This window comes from Bos indicus, chromosome 7, assembly GCF_029378745.1.
Source record: "Bos indicus isolate NIAB-ARS_2022 breed Sahiwal x Tharparkar chromosome 7, NIAB-ARS_B.indTharparkar_mat_pri_1.0, whole genome shotgun sequence".
Classification (NCBI taxonomy): Eukaryota; Metazoa; Chordata; class Mammalia; order Artiodactyla; family Bovidae; genus Bos; species Bos indicus.
The window spans coordinates 5,394,317-5,407,417 of NC_091766.1; the positions used below are offsets into that span (position 1 = coordinate 5,394,317).

The 13,101-nt window shown below is 51.6% G+C and overlaps 1 protein-coding gene and 1 long non-coding RNA gene across 8 annotated transcripts in view; one reads left to right on the forward strand and one right to left on the reverse strand.

The window, feature by feature from the left end:
• Positions 1–6,102, reverse strand: part of FCHO1 (FCH and mu domain containing endocytic adaptor 1) — a 29,852-nt gene extending 23,750 nt beyond the window's left edge. For 3 of the 7 annotated variants that reach the window (XM_070792553.1, XM_019963867.2, XM_070792551.1), the window contains exons 1-4: positions 6,016–6,101; positions 1,257–1,305; positions 937–1,022; positions 462–532 (exon numbers count right to left, since the gene is read on the reverse strand). In XM_070792553.1, the coding sequence (XP_070648654.1) occupies positions 462–488 (27 nt within the window). In that variant the 5' untranslated portion in view covers positions 489–532; positions 937–1,022; positions 1,257–1,305; positions 6,016–6,101. Of the gene's footprint in view, positions 1–461; positions 533–936; positions 1,023–1,256; positions 1,306–1,694; positions 1,714–2,746; positions 2,836–6,015 lie in introns of those variants that run through there. The other 4 variants (XM_070792552.1, XM_070792548.1, XM_070792549.1 and 1 more) reach the window with 4 other exon arrangements.
• Positions 6,103–6,210: 108 nt separating this feature from the next.
• Positions 6,211–11,891, forward strand: LOC139184041 (uncharacterized). The gene is made up of 2 exons (XR_011567468.1): positions 6,211–6,882; positions 11,418–11,891. It is a non-coding gene; the product is annotated as an uncharacterized lncRNA (long non-coding RNA).
• The last annotated feature ends 1,210 nt before the right edge of the window (positions 11,892–13,101 follow it).

Genomic DNA, 13,101 nt, shown 5'->3' on the forward strand with positions numbered 1-13,101 from the left:
AAATCTGTCTCACTTGGCTCCTTGGGTCATACTATTTGGTCCCCAGTCTGGAGAGCAGACAGGTGAGCCGGTCCCTAGGGGTCAAGTCAAGAAAACCCCCCAACTCTCCAGCATGGGGAAGATGTGGAAATTCCCGGCTGGAATGATCCTGGAAGCTCGGTCGGGCCCTGGGTTTGAGACCTGACTCTACTTTCTCGCTGGGCAACTTCAGGTCAGAGATTCCTACTCTGGGCCTCAGTCATCCTGTTCAAGCTGTGACATGCCCAAGACCACAAGGCCTATGACATCTGGGGCTATAGATTCAAAGCCAGCCTGACTCTTCCCACTTTTAACTTCTAACCCCTGCAAACCCTCTGTCTGCCCAAAACTCTGCCCACAAGCCACCAGGTTTCTCCATCTCCATAAAAGCCCCCGCAGCCCTTCCAGGACACCCCACCAAAATAAGAGTGAATCTTACTTACCCAAAAATACTCCCCAAAATATGACATTTTGATGGCCTCTGTGGAGAGCCCTGAAGGTTCCTATCTTGTGCCTATACAAAGAGAGAGGCAAATTTGAGTTGCAGTCACAGCCAGCTCAGGCCTAAGGAGGGGAAATTCCAACTTCTCTCCTTGTGGAGGAAGGAGAAAGAGGATGGAGGAGGAACCAAAAGCCCCAAAGTTGGGAGTATGCCAGGGTCCCTGGAGTGATTCAGCTTTGGGCATGGTCCCCAAGTAGCTCCCAGCCTAGGGGGACAGAGTTGGATACAGATACCCCCAGCCCTGTGGGGTCAGAGCTAAACTAAATGAAGGGATAGGGGCTGGGGGAGCCTAGACTAGAGGAAGGGGCATGGGGGTGGGGTTTTTAAGCATGAAGAGGAGTTCAGGGTGGGGGATGGGTAGAAAAGCTCTGGACCATTTCAGAGACAGAAAAACTGAGTCCCCTCAAGCTACTTGCCAAGGTAACAAAGCCAGGAAACGACAGTGGATTTGCGCTTGGGTCAGCTGAGTCCCGTGAGCACTTGGCTCCGCACCGGGCAGCTCCTGTCGGAAGAGGGTCTGGTAAGAGGTGGATACTGGGACTGTGATTGGCCACGTGGGAGTTGGGGTCCTTCAAGTGGCCCTAAGGTTCCCTTAGGGTCTCCTGAATCCCTTTACAACAGTCCCCATGCCATGCACATTCCTGGGATGGAAAGTCCAACCCTTGCCACGGTGACTCAGCTGACACTGGTGTGTCCATGAGTCCTGCCCCTGCCCCCTGGAAGCCCGTGTGTTCACCTGGTAGGTATCTGAGTCACTGTCCAGCTCCGTGCCTCAGTTTCCCCATCTGCAAAACACGAGGAAATGCCTAGAAGGGATCTTACTGGAGGACCCCAGGCCTCCCAGGCGAGGGAGGGACACTTGGTGTCCTTGGCATGTTGTCAAGGTTGGGCTTGTCACTAGAGCCCACAAGCCTCATCCATAATTCATGACCCCGAGGGCAGTTCAGCAGCAGCTGGGAGCCCAAGAGGCACAGTAGCATCAGAGATGGGGCTGGTGACTGCAGGGATGGGAAAGCTACCTGGGCCTCACCAGAAAGGACTGAGCAAGGACCTTGGGCAAGGCTGCCCCTCTCTGAGCCACAGTTTTCTAATCTTGAGTTTAATTTGACCCTTTATCAGCTAGCCTCCAGTTATATGACTTCTATAAGTCACCTAGCACCCACCATGTGCCTACCTGGCCAGGACAATACCAGGGTCCATGAGATGATTCGGCTGGGGGACTTGAACTAAAGGAGAGGGCATGGGAGTTGGGATTTTAAAGCATGAATAGGAGTTCACCAAGCAAACAATTATTTTATTCAACAAATATTCCCAACCACCACCCTGTGTTGGGTGGTGCTGGGACCCCTGAGAAACTCCAGCCCCCAGTGTAGCCCATGAAGAAACCTAGTCTAACTGGGGACATACAAAGCTGACATCCCAAGAGGGAAAAGCCCTAAATTCCCATCTCATTTCTTAGATTTTGGCCATGACCTAGACCCTGAGCATCTTCAAATCCCTTGGAGCTATGCTAACTGATCATGGGAACCACTAGCCCCCATGTGGCAACTTAATTTTAAACTAAATAAAATTAACCTCCTACTTCCTCAGTTGTGCCAGCCTTGTTTCCAGGGCTCAGTAGCCACACAAGGCTGGTGGCCACTGTACCAGAAAGCACAGATGAAGTTCTGCTAGAGAGTACAGGCCTAGAAGATCCTAGGAGCCAGAGGGCCTACGTTCCCCCGAAACCAAGAATCTTTGCTACTGTTTTTACAGCTCCCATTGGATTGCCCCTCCCCGTTAGACATACACTGAGCACCAGTGTGAGTGCGACACTGTGTCCAGCTCCTTTCAGGCACCACACACTCATTCAACCTTCACAAGCACAACGTGGGGCTCAATATCAGCTTTACAGATGAGGAAACTGAACACAGAGAGGTCACTGACTGTCCCCAGGTCACTATGGTTTTGTCCCTGACCTGTCTGCCGAAGAACCCCTGTTTGAAACTACCAGATGGGGCTCTGGTTCGCCATATTTCCGCGACCGCCCTGCCATCCATCCTGCCGCTCAGGGTTGTAAAGTCGGGGAGCACAGTGGCAGAGCAAAGGGTGACCCTGCGCAGGCCCAGGAAGTGACACCTACTGTTTCTCTCGAAACCCGGGCCAGGTGGGGGGGGGGTCTCCCTTCTGTCCCTGAGAGGGGAAAGGAGGAGCAGTGGGGGCCTCCTGGCCTGGGCTCAAACTCACCGGACAGCGAGTGGGAACAGAGCCCCTGAGACAGGGCGGGTACCAGGAGATAACCACGTGGCCCCTGCCGCTTCCGTTAGCTGAGGCCCCTGTGCCTGGGGCACAGGAAGCTCACCCAGCCCCGCCCATGGCCCAACCGCCAGCTCACCTCCCCCGCCAGACCAGCACCCCTGGGACCTCCCTAGAACTGTGCAGGTGCTGGCTGGGAAAGCTGAGGCCCCTACCTTGGGGCTATTATTAGTGCGCAAATACAATCTTGATAACAATTGTCAAATAGTACCCACAAATTTGAGCACCAACCACATAGACTAAACATTCCACATCTCACCATTCTCAGGTGGGCCAAGACTCAGAGAGGGGAGTCCACGTGCCCAAGGTTGCACAGCCTGTGAATGGGAGCACCAAGACTCAAACCCAGGGCGGGATGAGGCCTTCCACGGGCCTGAGGCACTTTTGCTTTCAGAGTCCCTTCCTCCACTAAAAAAAGAGTCTAAACTATTTTTACAACTACATTTGACATAGAGACGAATATATTAATGGGAGGCTGGTGGCTCAGAGGTTAAAGCGTCTGCCTCCAATACCATATATTAAATGTTTTCTTTGACCCCAAAGCCTGGGTTTTCTTTCCCTTCTGATTTTAAAAGAAGTTAAAAACACCTTTATGGACTCCACGGTTGTGCCTGAGACAGGGTGGTCACCGTGTCTGATGGAGAAGTCAGCCCTGTGTGAACCCAGGTCTCCCAGCCTCCTCAGTGCCAGGGCAAAGCCCAGAGATGGACAGGTCCTTGCCCAAGGTCACAAAGCAGGCTGTCAGCTGACCCGGATGCCCCCATCCTCTGGCTGCTGGAAGTGGGGAACAGAGTCCTTCCCAGAGATGGCTGACACAAGCTCCGGGCACTGCCTGGAGATCCAGCCTCCCCAGCATCAATTCCCAAAACCCTGGGGTTTCTCGCCAGTTCAGCATTTGAGCAGGTCCGGGAGCAGATAAAACAAGACAGGAACCAAGTCAGCAAAGAAGGCAGGGCTCCTGTTCCTGACGGGTTGTCTGGAACTCCTGACCTCTCAGTAGGTGGCCTTGGGCTGCCCCTGACCTCTCTGGGCCTCTAGGCTTCTGCAAAACAGGATCTATCATTTTGCTCTCCCTCGGACTCCAGTTTGCTCACAGTAGGGCCAGTTTGGGGTCTTTCTCTTCTTTTCCTGTGACTGGCCTCTTGGCTATGCTGCTTCAAGGACCAGCTCTGTCATGCACTTGCTCCCCTCTAGGGCTGGCCACCAGGGTTGTGCCCATTTACACAGTCTGGCCTGATTCTCACAGTGGCACCTGGAGGCGGGGTCTCGACTCAGCCATCACCCCCAGTGAGGCAACTGAGGCAGTGGCCCCATGTCATACAGTAACTGGGTGATGAACAGCCTCTGAGCTTCTGCTCAGGAATTTTTCAATCTTCCCTGCTGTCTCCTCCCTCTCCGTCACTTTCCTTAGCCAACACCTATTGAGCACCAACTGACTACTGAGCTCTGGAGACACAGCAGGCAATACCCTTGCAAATTTCCTCCTTTCCTATCCTGCCCTGACCTGAATCAGCTGTTGACCCTGTTTATGCTCACTAATATTGCAATTAGTATTATAATTACAATATGGTAATGATTATAATACTGTATGATAATGACTATAGTATTACAATGTCTGCATTTACAGCGCTCCCGTTCTGCCAGTCTGCTCTGATCTTCCAAGGGGAATTCAGCCCATTTCATAGAAGAACACACCAAGGTGCAAAGGGGCAAAACCACTCACAGGAAAGCTGGATTTGAACCTGGGGACTCTGGACTTCCACCCCCACCACAGGGACAGAGCCTCAAGGCACAGGGGATAGACTAGCCCAGCACCTCCCACCTCGTCCTGCCCAGGATCCTATCTAGGTACTGGCTTGCCCCTGGCGTGGGTGAAGGTATGTGGGTCAGGATATGCCCTGGGCAGTCCCGCCAGCATGACAAGGGTGGAGGAGCCCCTGTTCTGAAGATAGCAGCTTGGTAATACGTTTTATTGTCTGGCAAAGCAACTCCTCTGGCAATGCCAGAGTGTGACCATCAGCCCATTTTTCAGTGCAGTAAACCGAGGCTCTGAGCCCAGCAAGGCATATGGAGGGATCTCCAAACCTGTCTCTCTCTCTCCTGCGACCATCGTCTTTAACAAAAGGGTGGAGTCACAATTTAGCAAAAGATGGAGTGGGTGGATTTCAGAATCAGTAGAGTACAAGCTTTGAAGCCTCAATCCCACTTTCAAATAAAAAAATAATAATAATAAAGGCTCAGGGAGGTCTGTCATCTGTCCAAGGTCACCAGTGAGGCAGGTCCATCCGAAGCTACCTCCTGGTACCTACTGCGGATGAGGCAGGCGAATTCTGGGATCTGAAGCAGATGGAGGGGCCGCCCACCCCCCAACCCTCCTCCGCACCCCACTTTCAGTCAGCCTCCAGCAAGATCCTAATTTACCTCGATTTATTTTAATCCCTGGGAACAGATGCTCACTGCCCATCTCCCACTGAAGTAGGGACCACCACTGAGTCCACGCTCCAGGTCTTTCCAAGCCTGGCCCGGCCTGGCCCTGCCAGGCAAGGGACTCTATCTGACCCTCCCCAGAATTCCAACCTTGGGGTCCCTGCAGAGGATGCCAGTGAAATGTCCCTCCATTACCCCATCCTTGTGGTAGGGAGCTAGAAAAAGACACTCTAGAGAAGGGACCAGGGGACCCCCAGCTCCTTAGCCAGGCCTAGATAGGGGTGCACAGAGGAAGGGGTTCCTCATGTTGGTCTCGGGGCCGGGGGTGGGGGTGGGTGGGGCGATCTACAGGCCAGAGCTGGGAAGAGGGAAATTGGGGGTGGTCTCCATTTCATCTGTCTTGAGTCCCAGGCTCGAGGGAGAGCGGCAAGCTCATCTTTGCAGCTCTGGAACCTAGACCCAGATCCAGGCTTAGAATAAAGGGATTTTGGGGAGGGGTCTCGATTCATAGCAGCCCCGCTGCACGCTCCAGTTCTAGGCCAGGAGATGGAGGATTTAGGAGGGGTCTCTATCTCCCTCCGCGGATCCCCGGTTATCACGCGGGAGGTGGAGGAAGGACCGGGTACCCACCGCGCAGCCCCCCACCCTCTGTTCTCCGTCCCTCACATCCCGCCGCGCCTTTGACCCTGGAGCCGCCGGGCTGCCAGGCGCGGTGCGCACGGGGTGCTGCGGGGGCCAGGGGGGTTCGGGGTGTTTCAGGGAACAGCACTCACCTCCCGAGCTCGGGCCGAGCCCCGCGCCCGCCGCCACCTGCGGCTCGGTAGCTGATACCCGAGCCCGCCCCGCCCCTCCCTCCGCGGCTGCGGCGCTGCCGCCGGATGGCCCCGCCTCCGGGGCGTGGCCGAGAGAGTCCCCACCTCCGCGGCGGCCTGGGAGGCAGGGGCGGGCTGCGAGTGCGCGCGGCCAGCCATTGGGCCATTTAGGCGGCCAGTTCCACCAGCCCTGCATGCTGATAGTCTGGGGGAGCGGCTCCTTTTTTTAATCTCCCCGCCCCACTACCCGCATTCATTTGCATAATTTAAAGCGATAGATCCGGTTCCTTCCACCTGAGACTCTGGGGGAAGAGTCTCCAAATGTGTGACAAGCACTGAGAAGGACTCTTCTGATTCCTCCTACAAGCCTGTGAGCGGCACATATAGATCCTCATTTTACAGATGGGAAAACTGAGGCTCAGAGAAGGCTCCTGCAGGCTACGCAGCGAATCTACAGCCTGATGCAGGCACCCTCAGGATCTGGTCACAGGGGTGGGGGAGAGCCATCCTTCAGAATGTTGTCATGTCATAAACCTGAGAGGCTCCGGTCGCCCTCAAGTGAGTGCTCTTAAAATGAGATTCATACAGCGGCCGTGGGTCCTCCATTCAAATCTCTGTTCCTGGCTGATCTGCTTGCCTCCAGACCTGCTCCTCCACCAGCCTCCCGAACTTAGAAGGGCCGCCCAGGAACCTGGCCAGAGGCCTGGGAGTCTCTGAGAGCCTTCTCTTCCGTTCATCATCCACACTGGTCACAGTTAGCTCATTTCCTGTACCCTGCAGTGGCCTGGGCCCAGGGTGCAGCCTGGATGCTGCCTCGGCTCCCTATTGGTACGTGTGCCTCTTCTTGCCTTTCCCCCTTCCTCCTGACAATCCCTGTTCCGCATGGCAACTATAGGGCTCCCCCCCAGCAAAGATTTACTTATTTAGTTGTTTTTGGCTGCTCTGGGTCTTTGTTGCTGTACTAAGCCTTTCTCTAGTTGCAGCGAGCAGGGATTACTCTCTAGCGATGGCATGTGGGCTTCTCATTGCGGTGGCTTCTCTTGTTCTGGAGCACAGGCTTCAGTGGTTGCAGCGTGTAGCCTCAGTCGTTGCAGCACACAGGTCTAGTTGCCATGCGGCATGTAGGCTCTTCCCAGACCAGGGATTGAACCTGTGTCCCCTGCATTGCAAGGCGGATTCTTAACCACTGGACCACCGGAGAAACCCTATAGAGGTTTTTAAAAATACATTTTAAATTGTAGAGCAGTTTTCAATTTACAGAATTACTATGAAGATATTACAGAGAGTTCCTGCATATCCCACACCCAATTTCTCCTGTTATTAACACCTGACATAATATGGTACATTTGTCACAGTTAGTGAACCAACACTGAGATGTTGTTATTAACGAAAATGCATACATTATTCAGATTTCCTCAGTTTTCCCTAATGTTCTTTTTCTGTCCCAGGACTCCTTCTGGGGAAATCAAGACATCATATTTCTTAGGCTTTTCTGAATTAAGCAGTTTCTTAGACTTTTTTGATATTAATGACCTTGACAGTTTTGAGAACTGGTTAGTTATTTTGTAGGATGCCCCTCAATGGGGATTAAATTTTTTTTTTTTAAATTTAACTGTGTTTGACATATAATATTGTGTGAATTTCCTGTGTAGTACATGTTGATTAGATATGTTTATATACTGTTATATGATTGCCACAATTGAAATTTGCCTGATGTTTTTCTCTGGGTTTGACTGGGGTGATGGGTTAGAAGATCACAGAGGTGAAACCTCCTCCCATCACAGTGTGTCCGGGGCGCACGCCTTCAGCATGAAATTTCAGTGACGTTGAGATTGCCTGGCTAAGCTAGTGTCTGGCAGGGGTTTCCATTATCAGGTTAGTCTCTGCCTCCTTTCCAAGCTCTATCCTTGGGAAGGAAGTGACTATTTACAGCCCACATCCAAGGGATAAGGAATCACTCTCTCCTACCTCGAGGGCAAAAAATTACTTGGAATTCCTCTGATGGGAAATAAGTTTCTTCTCCCATATTGGTATGGAATCATGGATACTTATTCTATACTTTGGGTTATAATCCAATACTACTTTATTGATTATCTTGTTCAAGTTGTTCCAGCCTTGGCCACTGGAAGCTCATTCAATTGGCTCTCATGTTGCTTTGACATGCCCCCATCTTTTGCATTTTTTGTCCTTTTGTCTTTGTCTTTTTTTCTCTTTTAACACTTCCCTTTCTTTGTCACTACGACAAGCTTCAAGCTCATCTGATACATTTCCTGCCCTAGTCCTAGAATCAGCCTTTCTCTAAGGAGCAGCCCTGGTGCCTTCGTTGGAGAGTACTTTTAGAAAACCATTTGGACAGTAAGTGTGCTCATCACTACTGGAGTGTAGTTCTTTCTAGGCCCTCTCAGTGGACAGAGCAAGGACATATATGTGTGTATATTAACTTGTGTATATACCCAGATCTATATATATTCCCATACATAACTGTATCTATAGGAATTAAACGTGAATTCATACAGATGCCTTTACATTTACTAAACTGATCCTCCTCACCTTCTACTTTGCCTGTCTATAACCTCCCACTCCAATAGGGAGAAACCTGGCTCCTACCATCCCCTCTCCATTCGCTGAATTATTCCATTCAGGGCTACAGGTATAGAGGCTCAGGATGTTAACTTGTACTCACAGGGAGCAGGTTTCAAACAGAGAGTGATCACCTGCCTCTCTAGCTCCAAACCCTGCCCCAGTGCCCAGGACCCTCAGTAAAGACCCTACACCCCCGCCCTCCCCATCCCTAAGCCCTCCAGGCCAGCGCAGTCTGGCCTCGCTCCTCTCACGGCAGTTCTACAAAGTTGGTCTCACCTCAGAGCCTTTGCTTCTGCTGTCCCCTCCTCCGGGAGTTCTCTCAGTTCCCCATCTGACTGGTAACTTAGCTCTCAGTTCCTGCGCGGTAGCTCTGGTCTGGCTTTCTTTCAGCTCAGAGATAACCCCTCAGGGCTGGGGCATGGTTAGGCTTGGCGCCCGCCCCATCAGAAGCTGGGAGGTCCATGGGGGCTCTGGCACCACCCGCACCAGCTAGGTGGTGTCTGAACTTCATCCATACCCCCATACATGGCTTCCTCAAGCCTGGGCCAGGGGCAAGGTGGGGAGAGGGCTTTGATTCTTGTTTTACAGGTGAAGGGACCAAGGCTGATAGACAAGAGGCTGCTCTCTGAAGTCACACATGAAGACATGTCAGAGGCAGGGCTTGGCCCAGGTACACTGAGGCCTAAGCTCTCACCGGTCCTGACCTTGGATCCCAGCAGATGTTGTGAGGATGGGGGAGGACAGGATGCAGAACAGGCCTGTCTGGGGTTGGGGAAGGAATCTCAGGTGTCTGGTCACCACCAATACAGTTCAAGGGTACCTGGAGGCTCATACCAATCTTCTGTGACTGGGTGTGGGATGAAGGTGTGGGGTCCAGAGAGCTTAAGTAATATTCCCCAGGCCGCAGTCCCAGTGCTGCCAAGCTGGAACACAACCAACGTTTCCTGAGCACCTGCTGTAGGTCAGGAAGGGAAAAGGCACATGCTATACAGGTAGGGCACCAGCCATGCCTGTCTCAGCAGCAGCCCTGGTTGCAGACCAGAAGGCAGCAGAAGAGTGACTTACTGGTGGACAGGGTGGTGTTTTAAACTGATCTGTTTTTGACTGTGCTGGGTCTGCATTGCTGTGCATGGGCTCTCTCTAGTTGAGCTGAGCGGGGGCTACTCGTTGTGGTGTGAGGGTTTCTCAGTGCAGTGGCTTCTCTTGTGGCAGAGAGAGGGCTCCAGTGGTTGTGCTGTGGGCTTAGCTGCCGCTCGCCATGTGGGATCTTCCCAGACCAGGGATCAAACCCATGTCGCTTGCATTGGCAGACAGACTCTTAAGCACTGGAGCGCCGGGGAAATCCAGGGTGGCGTTTAAAAGGGAAGAGCCAGAGGAGGAAGAGGCCAGAGGAGGCCCTGGGCTGGGGGTGGGGACCAGAAAGAGAGGAGGGAGGGCTTCCTGGAGATGGATCCCTAGGTGGTGGGTTTGGAAGATGAGAGCTTTTATGTTGCTCTCTCGGAGAAAGGCTACCCCTCCCCTCTCCATCTTGGCCTTTCAAGAGTCCACATCTTTCCAGATAAGTGCCCTGGCCACGCCCCACCAGGAACCAGGTCCCCCTAGCCCCGCCCCAAGCCCCTCTGGAAAGACTGCCAACTCTACATGCCAATCCTGGTGTGCTCACTGCTCCCCAGCTTGGCTGGTCTCTTCCAACACCCGGTCCTTTGAAGGGCAAGTTCCATTTGCTCAGTGGGGTGTCCATGAAGCTGTAGGGATGGCTCCACCCCCAGCCTCCCAGTGTTCTTGAAGCTTCAATTTTATGTCTCCTCTCGGTTCCTCAAAAAGACCAAGCCTCTGCTTCTGCGGGTCCCTCTGCCACCCTTGCTCCCAGTCGTCCCCTAATACTGGCTTAATCCTTTGCGTCCTTAATGTTTTTCCCCACCCCCAGGTGTGGTGGACTCCTCTGGCACCCAGTGCCAGCCAACAGGCCCGGCATCGTGGGGTGTTGTCCCCTCCTATGTGTCTGGCTCCCCTACTTGACACTGCTCCCCAACAGGGCAGCAGCCAGTATGCGTTGACTGATGCAAGGCTGGACGGTGGCATTCCAGGGAGGGGACACGTTGGGTGCAAAGGCCTGGAGGCATGATCCAGATGTTGGAGCAACACTGAGAAACCAGGGGGCAGTTGTTGCTCAGGCTCTGGGCAAGTATTGGGGAGGGGCTGCCGATGAGCAGGCAGTGCCCAGAGTGGGTGCCCAGGACAAGGTCACACACGGGTCACACATCTGGCTCCTGCCAGGGCTCCAGGGCCCCCGGTACTCAGGCTGCTGCCGGGGTATTTTTAGTGCATGCTCTGTAGAGGCTGGGCCAGACAGCTGTCAGCAGAGACTGGGGTGGGGAGGGAGGAAGAAGAGAGACGCAGAGAGGAGAGAGAGGAGAAAGGGGGTGGGGAACTCCAGGTCCCTAACTGTTCTAAGAGGTGAGATGGGAAGTCAGAGTAATGCCTGACACCAGCCGTTGGTAAACCACAGCCTTCGTAAGCTGACTCCAGCCCACTGGTTTCTTTCTGTAAACAAGATTTTATTGGAATGCAGCTATTTATTTCCATTTGTTCAGCTATAACAGCAGAAATGAGGTCTGGACAGACTCTATGGCCCACAACACCAAAAAAAAAAATTATTTTTTTAAATAGAACAAGCTTGCCGAACCTCCTGCCCGCCAGAACAAAACTATCTCTTTGGGGGGACTTGTCAGTGGCTATTCATTGATTTCCATCACTATTTCTGATTCTCCTCCTCCTAGGTACAAGAGAGGAGTATGTCTCTTTCAGCTCCTGTATTGGGCAGAGTCATGTGACTTGCTTTGGCCAATGAGACGAGAGTGGAAGTGGCACATAACTTCCCGCTGGAAATCCTTAGGAGCTGGTGCCTGATTTGTCGCATCCCTTTCCTGTCTGGCCACCCAATGTTCTGGGTGGTGGAAGCTCCATCATACTGGGCTGCTGAGTGAGGGTGATCAGAGTCACAGCAGCATGGGGAATCTGAAGGGCAGGGAAAGATCCGCCAGGTGTTGAGGGCAAAAGCCCAGACCCCTCCCTGCTCCCCACAACACACACAACTTATTGAAATAAAAATATAAGAAAATAAATATAATCCAGGTGGAGTTCTTTCTAGGAACGTAAAGACAGATCAATATTGAAAACCTACTGATAGATTAAAAAAAAAAACACAACATTTTGGCCCTGCTGCATGACATGTGGGATCTTAGTTCCCCAACCAGGGATTGAACCTGCACCCTCTATGGTGGAAGACTGCCAGAGAAGCCCCTAGATTTTCTTTTTAAAGATAAACTTACTCCCTCTGGTGGTTCATAACTTTGAGGCCCTGTTATTAGATGCATATAAATTTGGAACTGTTACATCCTTTCAGTGAGTTAAAAGCTTTCATCTGATAGTTCTTATTTCTAGTGTGTCTGTGCTAAGTCGCTCAGTCGTGTCCAACTCTTTGTGACCCCATGGACTGTAGCCTGCCAGGCTCCTCTGTCCATGGGATTCTCCAGGAAAGAATACTGGAGTGGGTTGCCACGCCCTCCTCCAGGGGATCGTCCCAACCCAGGGATGGAACCCATGTCTCTTGCACTGGCAGGCGTGTTCTTTACCCACTGAGCCACCCAGGAAACCCCTTGTTTCTAGTAATACACCAAAAATAAAACTTTATTAGTGTGGATGTATCAGCTTTAATTTCTTTCTGTAGTATTTTCCAGGTTTATTCTCCCCCACCCGCCCCCCCCGTCATTTACTTTCAAAATTTCAGCATCTTCATGTTTAGATGTTTCTTGTAAGTAGCACAAAAATTGAACTAAAAAATACAGTCTGAAAAAAATCTTATCTTTTAACTGGAGTTTTCTGCCCGTCTGCATTTACTTAATAACTGGCACATTTTTATGTATGTATTTTTATTATCTTGTGCTTTCTATTTGTACCTGTTTCCTTACGGAAGAATTTGGGACTTTTCTTTTTTTCAGTCTAATTTCTCCCCTCTACTAATCTGGAAGTTATAGACTGCTTCTGTTCACCCAGTATCTACTATAACTATTAATACTGCTACTCTGCTCAACTAAGCATATGTCACTCTCCCCTCAATGTAAAGATTTTAAAAGTTTACTCCACTAACTTTTTACTTATTTGCCACTGTGGCCTAAATGCAATTTTTCATTCTACATACAGGATACTGTAATTCTTGTTAAGGAGGGTGACACTTCGGCTGTTATTCAAACTTCTTTGCTGTTTCCTTGTGCAAGTCAGCTCTTCCACTTGGATCATTTTCTATCTGAAAAAAATTCCCTCAGGATTTCACTCAACAAGGGTCTTCATTTTTCTCACCCTCCAAAGATGCTTCTGCTGAATGAGAACTTCTGGGTTGCTAAAGACGGTACCCGACTGTGTCCTGAGTTTCATGCTGTGGGGCTGAGGAGCTCTCTCCGTCTA